The sequence below is a fragment of the Scylla paramamosain genome, chromosome 17 (assembly GCF_035594125.1).
Source record: "Scylla paramamosain isolate STU-SP2022 chromosome 17, ASM3559412v1, whole genome shotgun sequence".
NCBI classification, from domain to species: domain Eukaryota; kingdom Metazoa; phylum Arthropoda; class Malacostraca; order Decapoda; family Portunidae; genus Scylla; species Scylla paramamosain.
The window spans coordinates 6,909,519-6,922,105 of NC_087167.1; the positions used below are offsets into that span (position 1 = coordinate 6,909,519).

General features: G+C 38.5%; 1 protein-coding gene across 2 annotated transcripts; it reads right to left on the reverse strand.

Moving 5' to 3' along the window:
* Positions 1-2,608: 2,608 nt before the first annotated feature.
* LOC135108393 (very-long-chain (3R)-3-hydroxyacyl-CoA dehydratase-like) lies at positions 2,609-12,495 on the reverse strand. 2 transcript variants are annotated; one of them, XM_064019342.1, is made up of 10 exons: positions 12,006-12,495; positions 11,176-11,292; positions 10,575-10,685; positions 9,732-9,852; positions 9,143-9,262; positions 8,765-8,892; positions 6,874-6,986; positions 4,997-5,119; positions 4,782-4,900; positions 2,609-4,542 (listed from the first exon to the last, which is right to left on the reverse strand). In XM_064019342.1, the coding sequence occupies exons 1-10, from the start codon at positions 12,093-12,095 to the stop codon at positions 4,460-4,462; spliced, it is 1,125 nt and encodes a 374-aa protein (XP_063875412.1). In that variant the 5' UTR covers positions 12,096-12,495; the 3' UTR covers positions 2,609-4,459. The 2 variants fall into 2 exon arrangements, with proteins under 2 accessions (XP_063875412.1, XP_063875413.1); XM_064019343.1 differs by having other exon boundaries at positions 9,143-9,250; positions 12,006-12,460.
* Positions 12,496-12,587: the final 92 nt, after the last annotated feature.

The following is a 12,587-nucleotide window of genomic DNA, read 5'->3' on the forward strand; positions in this document are numbered from 1 at the left end:
CACTACATGCTTTACGTGAATTGATCCGGGTTCCTTAGGAGGTCGTATCAACTAGAGAATTGATGACTACATTGATGTAGAATGTCTAATATGTCACGCAAAAATACTAATTTTAACTGCAGTCAAAGATAAGGTTCCCACTTGGCTGCTGCTGGGATTACTCTAACAAAGGGTTTTCATGGGTTACGTCATCACGGTTATGTGCATCAAGTAATGATTGGTATCATCAGTTCCTACATGCAGGGATAAGAGACTAATTCTTGGATATATACGCCCCGTGTCTTCCCTTGAAGCGGAGGCGCGATGCCAAGGGAACACCTGCGCAGAGCCAGCTGGACCGTTAGAAAAGTATACGCAAGGATGATGACTGGAGAAACACAACGGAGACAGCTATTTAACAGAAGTGGAAGAACTGTTTCTTAGGAAAAGACGAAAATTTGTTGGGCGTATATCCAGGATGGTCAGAAGTTCGGTACTATCAGAAGTACACCACTAGCTGTAGGTCATGCAAAATAAGTTGAAGGCTTGTTCAGTGAAAGAACGTTCACAGCTGAAGTTGGAGGTGAATGTCAAAATATCCAAATATGGACACTGCAAGTCAAATTGTATTTGAATTTTTCCTACTCGGAAGAGTTTGGAGAGATACACCAAATAAAATTGATATAGGTATAATATTTATCAGAAAAGTGATGATGAAGTCTTCAGCGAGATAGTAGAAATATCTGGAGATTCAAGGTCGTGGGCAAGAGATGAAGTTAAATTGTGTATAGCGGAGGAGTGTGCAGATGCAACAGCCAGCTCTGTTCTGAAAATTAATGAGGATAGCGAAAACAGGAGAGGAAAGACACATTGTTAGTAACTTCACACGCCCAATCGAGGGAAAGATGGGGATTACAGATTTTATTATTCCTTTACTGCGCCACGGGGCGATTACGCGGCCATGAGACCAGAATATTCAAGGCTTTGAGGGAGAAAGGTGACTGCATAATTACTAGGAAATGTAGAAGGTAATATAGAGGCAGTGGGAGAGATTATCAGGTCATTTCAATCAGGAAGCATCTCAAAATCTCTCCCTGGGCTGTGACAGGCTGGTGCGTAGATCCCGTTAATAATGATAAAGGGTAATAATTTTGAAATATATTTAAATTGTGTCCGTAGTGTATCTTTGTTTAAGCTTATAACAACTGTTCCAGAAAAGTTATTATTTATTGCCCTTGGTCAAGTAGAAGACTGAAAAAGACCTGAAAACCGATGAAAGACAGGAAAACAAAGTTGTAAGACTTATTTGAAAAAAAAAAATAAATAAATAGAGATAACTTTTTTTTTTAGAAACAGGCGGAATACAGACAAACTTTCGTTAAGATCAGAAAGATGGATGTCGCTGGACAAAAAAAAAAAGAAAGAAAAAAAAGAGAGAAAAAAAAAAAAAGACCTAGCGCGAGTAAGGAGGCTCAGTTACAGGACACGCCTGGAATACGCCGCCCTAGAATCAAGGCCAAGCGAGCTTTGTGATCGTGCCTTTACTATATAATACATCTGTCATCACTTGACATAAAAAAAAAAAAAAATAAAAATAAATAAATAAAAAAATAATAAAAATAAATAGATAAAATAAAGTAAAATAAAATAGAATAAATAAATAAAAAGGGAGGGGAGCAGAGTAACAACTGAAAATTATATATAAAGAATTTAGTTTGTGATAATAGGTTGTCATCATATGATCTAAGCATTACTTTCCTCAGGGAGACCAACCATTATACCCTGTCCATACTTAAATCCTCATTCTTGCTACTTCACGTACCACCCCACTTATTAATACCCATCCACATCGTCTTCCGTTCGCCTTTTGTTCTCCACAGTTTATCACTTACTGCTATACACAAGGGACCATACTTATTTACTGTATTGTATTTCAGACCATAACTTTGTTGCATCTCCGAGCTGCATGATTCTACCTTCTAGACTTGTTTGTACCTCCGTATGACATGAACTCTTTCAAGAGGGAGGTTTAAATGATAAAGACACTTATCCTCCAGTATTTGATGATTCTTCTTGACTTCACTTTGGGTATTGCTATTCAAGTGCACCTTTTTTTTCCGCTTTTTTGTTGCCCTTGGCCGGTGCCCCTTGTGTGTAAAAAAGTACTGCACCGATGTCTCTTGAGTGTTACGCTGACAGTTATTTGTATTTAACTTTGAGAGAAAGTTATCATCTATATAGATGATGTGTATAAAAGTGGGCACTGGGTATGAGAGGAAGGCACCTTTAAAATGGGAGGGCAGACTCAACACTTGTAATACCTGAGTGAAGAGTGATGGTTGATAGAGTGGTTAGAATGCTGCGAGAGTAGAGTGTAGGAACATGAACAAATGGAGACCCTTTGGTTGTAGCTAAACCTTTGATTAAATTACATTAGGTTTCCCAGTCACTGCATCTGTATCCAAAATATCCTTATTGATTCTGCAACTCTAAAATGTATTTTTCAAGTCCCAACTCTTTTCCATTTGTTTATACAAATGTGTTTCAGAGATTACCATAATTTTCTCAATCACATCTCTGGTGTGAAGTCTTAATGGGAATCCTAAGGGTTGAATGGTAAATGAGAGACTCAGATTTAATCTATATTGGGAGGCTGTTAATTACACAAGTCATAGTAAGTTTAGTAATACATACATACATACATACACACAATGGTTGTAGAATATTTATCCATAAGAATTCAGTTAATTTCTGCCATTCTTTCCAAAGAATATGTATGAAGTCATTCATATATTTAACTTCTAGCAACTTATTGGATACTATTAATATGTAATACACATACATTAATGTACATATACAAATGCAAACACACACACACACATGAACATTTGCAAATATGTTGAACATCAGATACATAAAGAGATGGAGAGGGATGGATGTTGGTGATGAAAAAGGATGTTCAGTATTTCTGAATTTGTAATGTCCCTCCACCTTAAAACATAAGACAGTGTAGAGGAGGTGGGAAGCATTTTTATACTGTTGGAGACTTGCTGACATAATCAGCAAACATACCACTTGGTGTAGCTGACATAATCAGCAAACATACCACTTGGTGTACTTCCTGAGGTGATGAGAGATGCTCCTGCGTCGGTTGGGGGAATGACTTAGAGAAATGACTAGTGTTGGGCATGGGTTCACAGGAAGGATATGTAGGACCTAGTGAGCCCAGTGAAGGTGCTGTTACATACTGGATTTGAATGTTTGGTGTTCATTACAATGATGAGGAGCTTTCCATCACAAGATGGAAAACAACCCTATGCGATGTTTTTGATTGAATGAATTTTGCTGTTATTTTAATCTCAGTGTAATATCATGTTTTCATGGCACTACATCCATTGAGTAAAGTATTGTGTTAATATATTTCTCACCAGAAAATTCTTGCCATGTAAGGGTTGGTGTTTGTGCTGGATAAAAACAAAACAAAAATGCACTCAAAGTTTGGCTAACTTCCCACATTAAAAACTGTTATTTTTCATACTCAGGGAATAAATGTAGTCTCAATAGATATTTAGAATCATTATAGTGTTAAAAACTGTTCAATATCATGACATGCAGAACAGAAATTTTGCATCCTTTTTTTTTTGCGACTAATATTACAGCCTTTGGAAGTTACACTAAATTTAGAGTGTGTTTTTGGTAAACACTGCATATGATAATGATGTTTTGTGAACATGAAATTAACAATATTAACAATAACATATAACATAAAGTGGAGAAACAGTGGGGAAACTGAGCAATGGCATAAGTGCCACTCATACAACCACACTCACACATACAAAGCAAAAAAGAGTTGGGAGCATTACTGTGTGGTAAGAGGGCAAAAAACAAAAGCGTATAATAGTGGTGAGCTGCCATCGGCCCTCCACTGGGTGAGAGCAGTCATTCTAAAGGAGGAGTGCTCTGATTGGCTGATTCCCTCTCTGCACCAGTTGAGCTGCCATTCTAATACAGATTCTGCCCAGGAAAAATTTCATCATTATAAAGGCTCTTCATCTTGGACAGGCAGCCCTTCATATGCAGAATATTGCTCAGCAGTGTTGAGTCTGCACTGTGACTAGTTGGACTCCTCTCCCTTAATGGATTTTTTTTCTACCTTACCTACAGTGTTTGAAGGATCACTTATCCACTCCCATGCAAAAGTTACAGCCTTAATAAAATGCTATATACAGTAATTTCAGTTTTGGCTGGCGTGAGCAGCACTTCTAACATGGGATGTCTCATAAACAGTTACTCCAGTCTCTAATAAATAACGGTAACCTTCCAAGTCCTTGATATCCATCAATGTCTTCAAGGCCCTTCTTGAATATTAACTCAGGAGCTTCAAGAAAATACACTGCATTAAATAGTCAGCATACTCAACCTGACCCCATACTGGCCAAGTGGCCTATGACACAACCAAAACCAGTCCATAAGGTTAACACTACTGCAGCTTTTTGGTTCTGGGGCGAATTTGCAGTTTTTGTTTCCTCTGTTGATACATGTGGCTCATCATCTTGTACATGGCTGTCAGAAAAAAAATAGTATCATGGTTAGATCTAATACTCATGTAAACCTTAGATATAATTGTCTTCTCTGGTGGAAAATGACTTTCTGCCATTTGTTTAGGATGAAAATGTATACTGATATATTAAATCTTGTCTATTCTTTGAAAGTAATGTGCATGATGACAGTGATTTTAAGAATCTGAGAGAGAAAAAACAACTCAGCTAACACAAAAAATGACTCACCAATATTTTACTCACCTGGGAAAAAGAAAATGAGGATATAGATACGGAGAACGTTGGGGAAGTAGAATCCAAAGTTGAGGGAATTTGGCAACGAGACTGAAAACTTGCCTGTTTCTTCAAAGTATGGGATGCTTCTGTTGAGGGAGAGTAAACACAAGCAAGTGATGCATATAACTTCAGTTAACATCAAGGAATCTTGTATAAAAGAGCAAAGTACAACTGCTGCTTACCTTATGATGATGACCCCCTCCAGGATGAAGCCCAGAGGGTAGAGGGGGATCCAGAGAGTGTAGCGCAGCCAGGTGATGAAGCCGTTGTCCACGTCGTACACCCGCAGCATGTAGTATGGGTACCTGGAGGGTGGGGCTTTGTTAAGACTTGCACATGACATGAGCTATACACCATGGCAGCCTACTGTTAACTCCATATTGCTAGTGTATTCCTTTTATGTCAGCAATGAAAAGGCATTCTGTTCTTATTGAGAAATACAAGTGGTCCAGTACTGTAATAATTTTTTCTGCATATATATATATATATATATATATATATATATATATATATATATATATATATATATATATATATATATATATATATATATATATATATATATATGCAGTAAGTATTATTTGGGAAGATAGGTTGTTTTGTAGTGAAACTCATAATAACATATAAAGATACAATAAAGACAGAATAATACTTGTAAGTGAATGATTAATCACTTGAAATACCATGTATAGCCTTTGGCTTCCTAAAAAGATTTGTGATTTACCTCCTGTCAGCAATATGGCTGTGCTAAACACCTCATAAGATATTGACAGAAGGACAACAGGATGTTTAAAAGCTATTTTCTAACATTCCCTATCATGTTATCTGTGATTACTTCATATTTATGTAATGTCTCAAAACAGTCATCTCTTATAGACATGCTGATGATATTTTGTTATTCATACATTACTACATCCGTATTACACATACTGAAATGTAGCAATGCCCATTCTGTCAAATCACTCCTTATAGGAAACTGTTTCTAAGGATTCAATTTTTCCAATATATCCACTCTATTTCTCAACCATGCATACAATGCCCGCCTGAATATCACAAGTATAAGCAATACATGGCCAACCATTTCCTCACATATTTTTCCATCTTTACCTATTAACACAATAATTATCATCATGACATACAGGAAAGGGAATACAATGGCAGCATTTTTAGTCTCCAACACAGGGTTAAGAGTGTGAATGATGTATGTATGAGTGTGTGGTGCTTTATCTTGGTTATTAATATTATAATCAATTGATTGATTTACTTTTCATGTGTGTCTGTGTGTGTGTTTTACCCTATTCAGGTTGAAAACTGAAATAGTTGAGTAAATACTGCTTCATCTGTGGATGTAAACAAAATTTTCCTAACTTGTATAATTGTTGAGTTGTGTGAAGATATATAAATATTTCTGAAGGGAGGTTGAGTCTTGCTAAGACTGCAGACCAGTGGGGAGCAGGTCTGCCAACCTAACACAAGTCTTGCTGGGATTTGTACTGTGAATGGAGTGTACTTCTGGCACTCATAATCTTTATGGATCTATAAAATTGATCATTTAAAGCTTTCTTTCAAATTACATTAATTTTGCTCAAGCAAATTTACTTTTTGTTTTCTGGCTATATTTCTTGCCACCTAAATGGTGTAATTTTCAAATATAATAGCAATCAATATCCACTTTGTACTGGTGGTGCTCACTTGCACTACTAGTGAATAAGGCTTATAAAACTTTTATCTGAGTGCAGATCATCAACAATATTAGTGGTCCTATGGGTCATTGCAGTAGAGATCAACTCTGTCCGAGGTTTTCTCTCTTCTAAGTCTTAACCCACTGCTAGAAATACATGAATAAAAATGATTACAGTGATGAAAATTTTCCATTCTGTTGTCATGAAAAAGAACAGTGAAACCTTCTGTGACAAAATCCTCATTGATGGATTCATGATTCTGTCTCAGACACACGTAAAACTGTTATACACCCGTACAACTGATTAGGCTATGAAGTTAAATCTGGAAATAGCACCTGATTAAAGATCCAATTTATGGAATACTAAATGAGATTTACCTGACTAATTCAATGATAGACCACACAAGGAAGAGGTAGAAGATGACAGGCTTGGTCTGCATTCTCTCCTCCCCTTCAATTAGGCAGAAAAAGATCACCCCTCTTCCGCCAACCTGTAAAGGATTGTAATATTGCAAATGAGGCAAAATTTCACACCACACCAGTCACACAAAAATTCCTTCAACAGAACTGCCATATTAATGCTCTTTGCTACAATTACTACACAGGCTCTTTTTACTACTTCAGGTAAAATACAGAGCAGCAGCAACATAAAGCAAACCTGAAAGATTTACTTTCAAGATGAAGAATGTTGCAAAAGCATTACTCATTCAAATGTGATGATCTAAGTCAGGATATGTAGTGCATCAATACCTCAACATCAAAGTGGTGATGTGATGAATTTTAGAAGACTGCCTGTTCTCCTTCACAGTCAATTTTGGTCTAGTATATGAGCATATCTACAAGTATACTAGGGTGAAATCCCCAGGAAGGAAAGTTGACTGAGGTAAGGTGCTTGCTTGCAAAAACTCACTCTAACAGAAATCACTTATCTATTTATCTATATACCAGGGCAGGAATTCCATACAGGCTGGCCCAGGCAAATCACCATACACTTAAAAATACATAATTCACACTCTTAACCCTGTTGGCTTCCAGTGGAAAGGGATAGTCTTGTGAACCACTGCACTGCTCCCCAGGAGTTTAGGCATAGTGCAACAACCCACACACATCCACAGCAAGGCCCAACAGCAAACACCAATTTACCCCTGCCCCTTCATGATGAGACTGTTCCCTACCCTGCACCTACTCCAATACTGAGACCACACTAAGAGCAGGGTATTATAGAATGCCCACACCATAACTGGGTTCATACTCCAATGGGCCCCACCAAGTGCATTCGCACCCCCTCACAGGGGTCAACGAGATTGTGTCATTTTCATGCACTCACCACTGCTGCTCTCCATTTGCCTCTATCATGCACAATTACTCTTGTTTGCTGCACAGTCATTCCTCTCTCATTCACACAGTTCATTCACTCCAGACAAGGCCTTCTTCTTAGCCTTTCACCACACACATCTGACCTCATTACTCTTTTTACTAGTTTACTCTCCTCTATTCTCTCCACATGCCCAAACCATCTTAACGTGTTGATCTATCTGTCCAGCTAACTCCCTCAAAACACCAGCTTTTTTAATTTCTTATTCTGTGCCTACATGTTACCCTGCACATACCTCTCAAACACTTCATTTCCATTACATTTAACCATTTCTTCTCTGCTACTCCCATGTTCTGCATTTTAGTACCACACACCATGGTGGACACCACCATTCCCTCATATCCTTTTTACACTCATACCCAGTGTCATATGTTTAAAGATCTTCCCCAATCCACCAAGTACAATTCCTGTTTCCTTCACTCTGCACTTCACCTGTCTCAACTCTTCTTTCCACTGTAACTGTTGACCCCAAATACTTTGAACAGTCCACCTCTTTCTCCTGTTCTCCTTTCAATCTCACATCCATCCTTCCACTATCTATCTCTCTCAAGCATTTCATTACTTTACTTTTACAAACTTTCACTTTCAGCTTCCTTCTCCTACAAACATGCCTAAACTCCTCCACAAGTCTTTTCAACTTCCTTTCTCAGCTGTATCATTAACAAATAGTAGGTGATTCAGATCATATACCCTGCCTAACACCTTTATGATTATTGACTTCTTTGCTACATCATCCATATAAAAGTTGAAGAAGTACAAAGACATTACACAACCTTGACACATACATCTATACATACCATATCAAGTCTTGCCTTGTATTGCCTCAATTAGTCCACACAACTGTTTCAAAATCTGCTTTTGTCTAACTAAATATCTGCATCATCTGAAGCATACCTGCACAAGGGAGGTAAACACAGGCCCTCGAGTGTAGCCCACCATGGGATGCAGGACTTCCAGCAGCTGGGTTATCAAGCAGAGTCGCATCATCCATCCCACTGCTGCATACGTTCCTGCCATTGAGTCTGTGGGATGAATAAATAATGTAATAATGACAGTCCAAATTAACCACACTTTTCCTGATGCCTAAGCTGTTTATCACTTTTTTGTGGTATGGCAATGACCATTATATTCCATACACAAACTAATACACCCACAAGATACCAGTGTAATCTACAACATAAAATGACCTTCCAATGATTAAACATGCATGAATGCATGTTTCACATGTGCACATCATGCGCACACATACATGCAATCAACATATCCACATACCTTGACCATTCTTGAGGTAACGGGTGCAGGTAACCACTGTGAGGTACAGGAACCCCACAAACTGCCACAGGTTGTACAAGAACAGGTACACCTTCTTGAGACTCTCTCCTGAAACACCACCTGTGCATCAAGAGCAGGAAGAAAGGGAGGATGGCTGGTTAGGGAGTGAAGGGTTATCTGCACAAGGTGGAATGTACTAAACTACTAAGGAGCTGAAGCATAGTTTTGGTTTTGTTGATATAACTAGAGAGGTTTTATAGAGATGAGTGACAGTGCATGAAATGATAAGAAATCTAATTAACTGCAGTAATTTCCATGGTACCTACTTCTCATTTTCTCTTCCATCCACAGTTTGTATAATGATGTCAGATGGCCCATAAGAACTGTGTTCAGGTGAAGAATGGTAAAAAAAAATATATGAAGGGGAAGCATTTGCTAAGATAAACATGCAGGGAATGAAAGTGCAAGCATGCCAGTAACTATATGTTAAGTAAATACAAACATGGCTTCACAATGGTCCAGAATAAAGCTGCCTTGTCTCTACAACTGAGCCCCCCCATCCCCCCCACCTTGACCAGCCCACACTCACGCTTGGAGGGCCACCCCAGCTCCTCAGCCTGCATCTTCTCATACAAGCCAGGGAAGTCATCATTGATGTCCCTTGCTTCGTCAGAAAGATCTTCCTCATGTGTCCACTTGTCAAAGTCAATCTGGGAAGAAGATCTCAGTGTGAGAAAAAGATATATTTAAGGTCACACAAAATGGCTTTCTCCACATTTAAGAACATGAAATATGGGTAACAGAGATTAGTGATTATGATCCTACTAGAAATATATTTAAGTAGTTAAGGAACTGTTTAAACAACATAGATAAATTTCTCAAATCCTCCCTGAGGAAGGTACAGTATTATTAGGCACTGTGGATGCCATGGCTATAAAGTGATCAAGTGCTTACCTTAGGCAACCATGATACTGATTAAAGAAAGCAATTAAAGGTCACAAATTTTTGCATCATTGAGTCAGACTAGGCACTTGTATGAAGTAATACTGCATCAAATGCTTTGAGGTAAAATAAGAAAGATTGAGTGGCTCCAGCACAACTGTTCACAGAAAACGTAGCTTTGGAGCAAGAAAAGGAAATCCCTAAAAAAATCTACTTTGCCTCTTGAAGCTAACTTTTTTTGTTGATAACTGTAAATAGAAACTGCATATTTCAAATATCATAATTTCAGGGAGGGTTGTTAGCTATTCTTATTGGATAGCATTAGTTTTATCCCCAACTCAGCCTCATTGCTGTGAAATAGTGAAATGGACAGACAGACAGATAGACTAAGCACTCTTAATAATATATACTCATGTGAAAAAGATTAAATATTCAGTCAAGCTTTCAAACAGTGAATACATAATGTGTGGTGTAGTGAGGAAAGCAATACCTTGAGCCAAGCTGGCTTCTTACTGTCCTCCAGCAACCGTGGCCAGAACTCCACATGGACCTTGTTCAGACTGAATTCCACATTACGCTCCAACACTCTGTATCTGCTGCTCTGAAGACAGAAGGAAAGCTAAGGCATACAACATCTTCATGTTAGTCAGTCCTTGTGCACTGGTAATCCACAGAACCTCAATTGCTTTCTGAAATCTGCCTAGCAAGTTATTTAATAAATTTCCTGCATATCATGTGGGTTCTTCATCTTCTATATTATGATTCCTGTGGTTATTTCTTTGTTCTATAACTTGTTTCCTTAGCTTTGTATTTGCATTACACATTCTTCTTTACTAGCATATTTCCTTTTCTTGGACCAATGCATCTTCAAAATCTTGTCAGCATCCCAAAGTTTTATGCCTTCCTAGTCTCTGTCTAATTGTAAACTATCTTCAACTAATCCCTTCTTCAAAACTTCCTATCATTCTTGTATGTATATTACCCACAACCTTCTATCCAAACATCTGTAAAATCCTCCTTGACATTGTTCTTGTTTAAGTCCATAAATTTCCATGCTGTTTTTTATGGCAGCATTTGCTGTTAATTATTACCTCTGTGTCAATGGGTCTGAGGAGGTGAAGGGTAAACCCATATTTCTTCTCTCCCTGTGCACCATGACCCACTGCTGAAAAGGACAGCTGCTGATCCTCCAATTCCACCTGGGGAGACTGAAAGGACCACAGCTCAATAAGTGTCATATTCAAACACAAGATCCTTACTGTATAATATAATATTTTAAAATAACACACACACAATTTTACACAGATTGCTGCTAGCCACAAATTCAAATCACCAGCTGCTCACCGTATCACACACACAACTGCTCATCACGCAAATGGTATTCTCGTACTCCACTGCCATGGCCTGCAACTGTGTCATTGTCCTCAGTCATACAGTAAACCTGCTCGTGTCAGCATCATCCCTAATGCCCTGCACCACATCTTCATAACTGTATTGTATGAACATAAGTTTTTCTTCATGTATATGCAGTTTTTCTTTACTTAAGCAAAGTTTTAGGAGCTCAAGGGTGTTCTTAAAGGCAGGGAACTGATTTTTCATGGATTTTCCTTATCCATGGGTGTCTTTGTTACTTAACTCCTGAAGATAATGAGGGTTATAGGTTACATTAGGTTAAGGAGTGTCAAGGGGGTCGAAACCCCTGTTAGGTTTGGGAGCCCAGACTTTGGTCATATTTGGACCCTCTGGAAAATTAATGTTTTCCCGTTGACTTTTCTCGAAGGCCAAATTTCACTAATTTTCTGCATTCCACACCGAAAACCCCACTTTCCTACAAGGTCCCCAAGTTTACTGGGGCTGGGGAGGGACGACAAAGGAATATATAAGGAGATGCTATTGTTAAGATTTATCCTGCGAGCCTCACCTGTACGTTCCTGAGTTCGATCCTGAGGGTGATGGTAGCGTCTGTCTGGGCCCAGTACACGAAGGGGCTCAGCGTGCCCTCCTCATCCATGCTGGGGACGGTGCTCTCCTGCGGGCACAGTATGACGCAAAGACCGCTTGTGGTGAATCTCGATGCTAACTCAGAGGAAGATAGTGGGTCACCCCCTGTCCTTCTTAGACCGGTTGTTGTAGTGGACACCCTCCCTTTGACAACCAATCGTCTGACAAGAGCTATGAAAGGTGAGGTGTTTGTTTACCAATTATTGTTCCCGAGGACAATCTTCATCTAAGTTAATCTGCTCCAAAATCAGATCACAGGCAGGTTGCTGAATACTGTAATTAGATTTTTACTATTAATACTAGTATTTGGCACGAAGTAGTCTTCATTATGTAATCATGATAAAAGAGTTAAGTTAAAGATAAAGCTGTCCCTGGGTTGAGTAGGTCAGTGCTCGGCCAGCCTCAACTGAGTGTTGCCACATCTTGATTTTTTTTTTTGTAAATTTGATCCAATGTTAGAATTCAAGATTTTTTTTTTTTTTGACACTGACACTTGAGAGTG

Bases quoted from the DNA above. Each gene is read 5' to 3' on its own strand.
- LOC135108393 (XM_064019342.1), bottom strand. From the start codon at position 12,095: ATGGATGAGGAGGGCACGCTGAGCCCCTTCGTGTACTGGGCCCAGACA. The intron at 9,853-10,574 runs GTATTGCTTTCC...TCTTCTTCCCAG, and splicing joins AGAAGCCAGCTTGGCTCAAG to ATTGACTTTGACAAGTGGAC. The intron at 5,120-6,873 runs GTAAATCTCATT...CCCACCCTCCAG, and splicing joins TCTATCATTGAATTAGTCAG to GTACCCATACTACATGCTGC.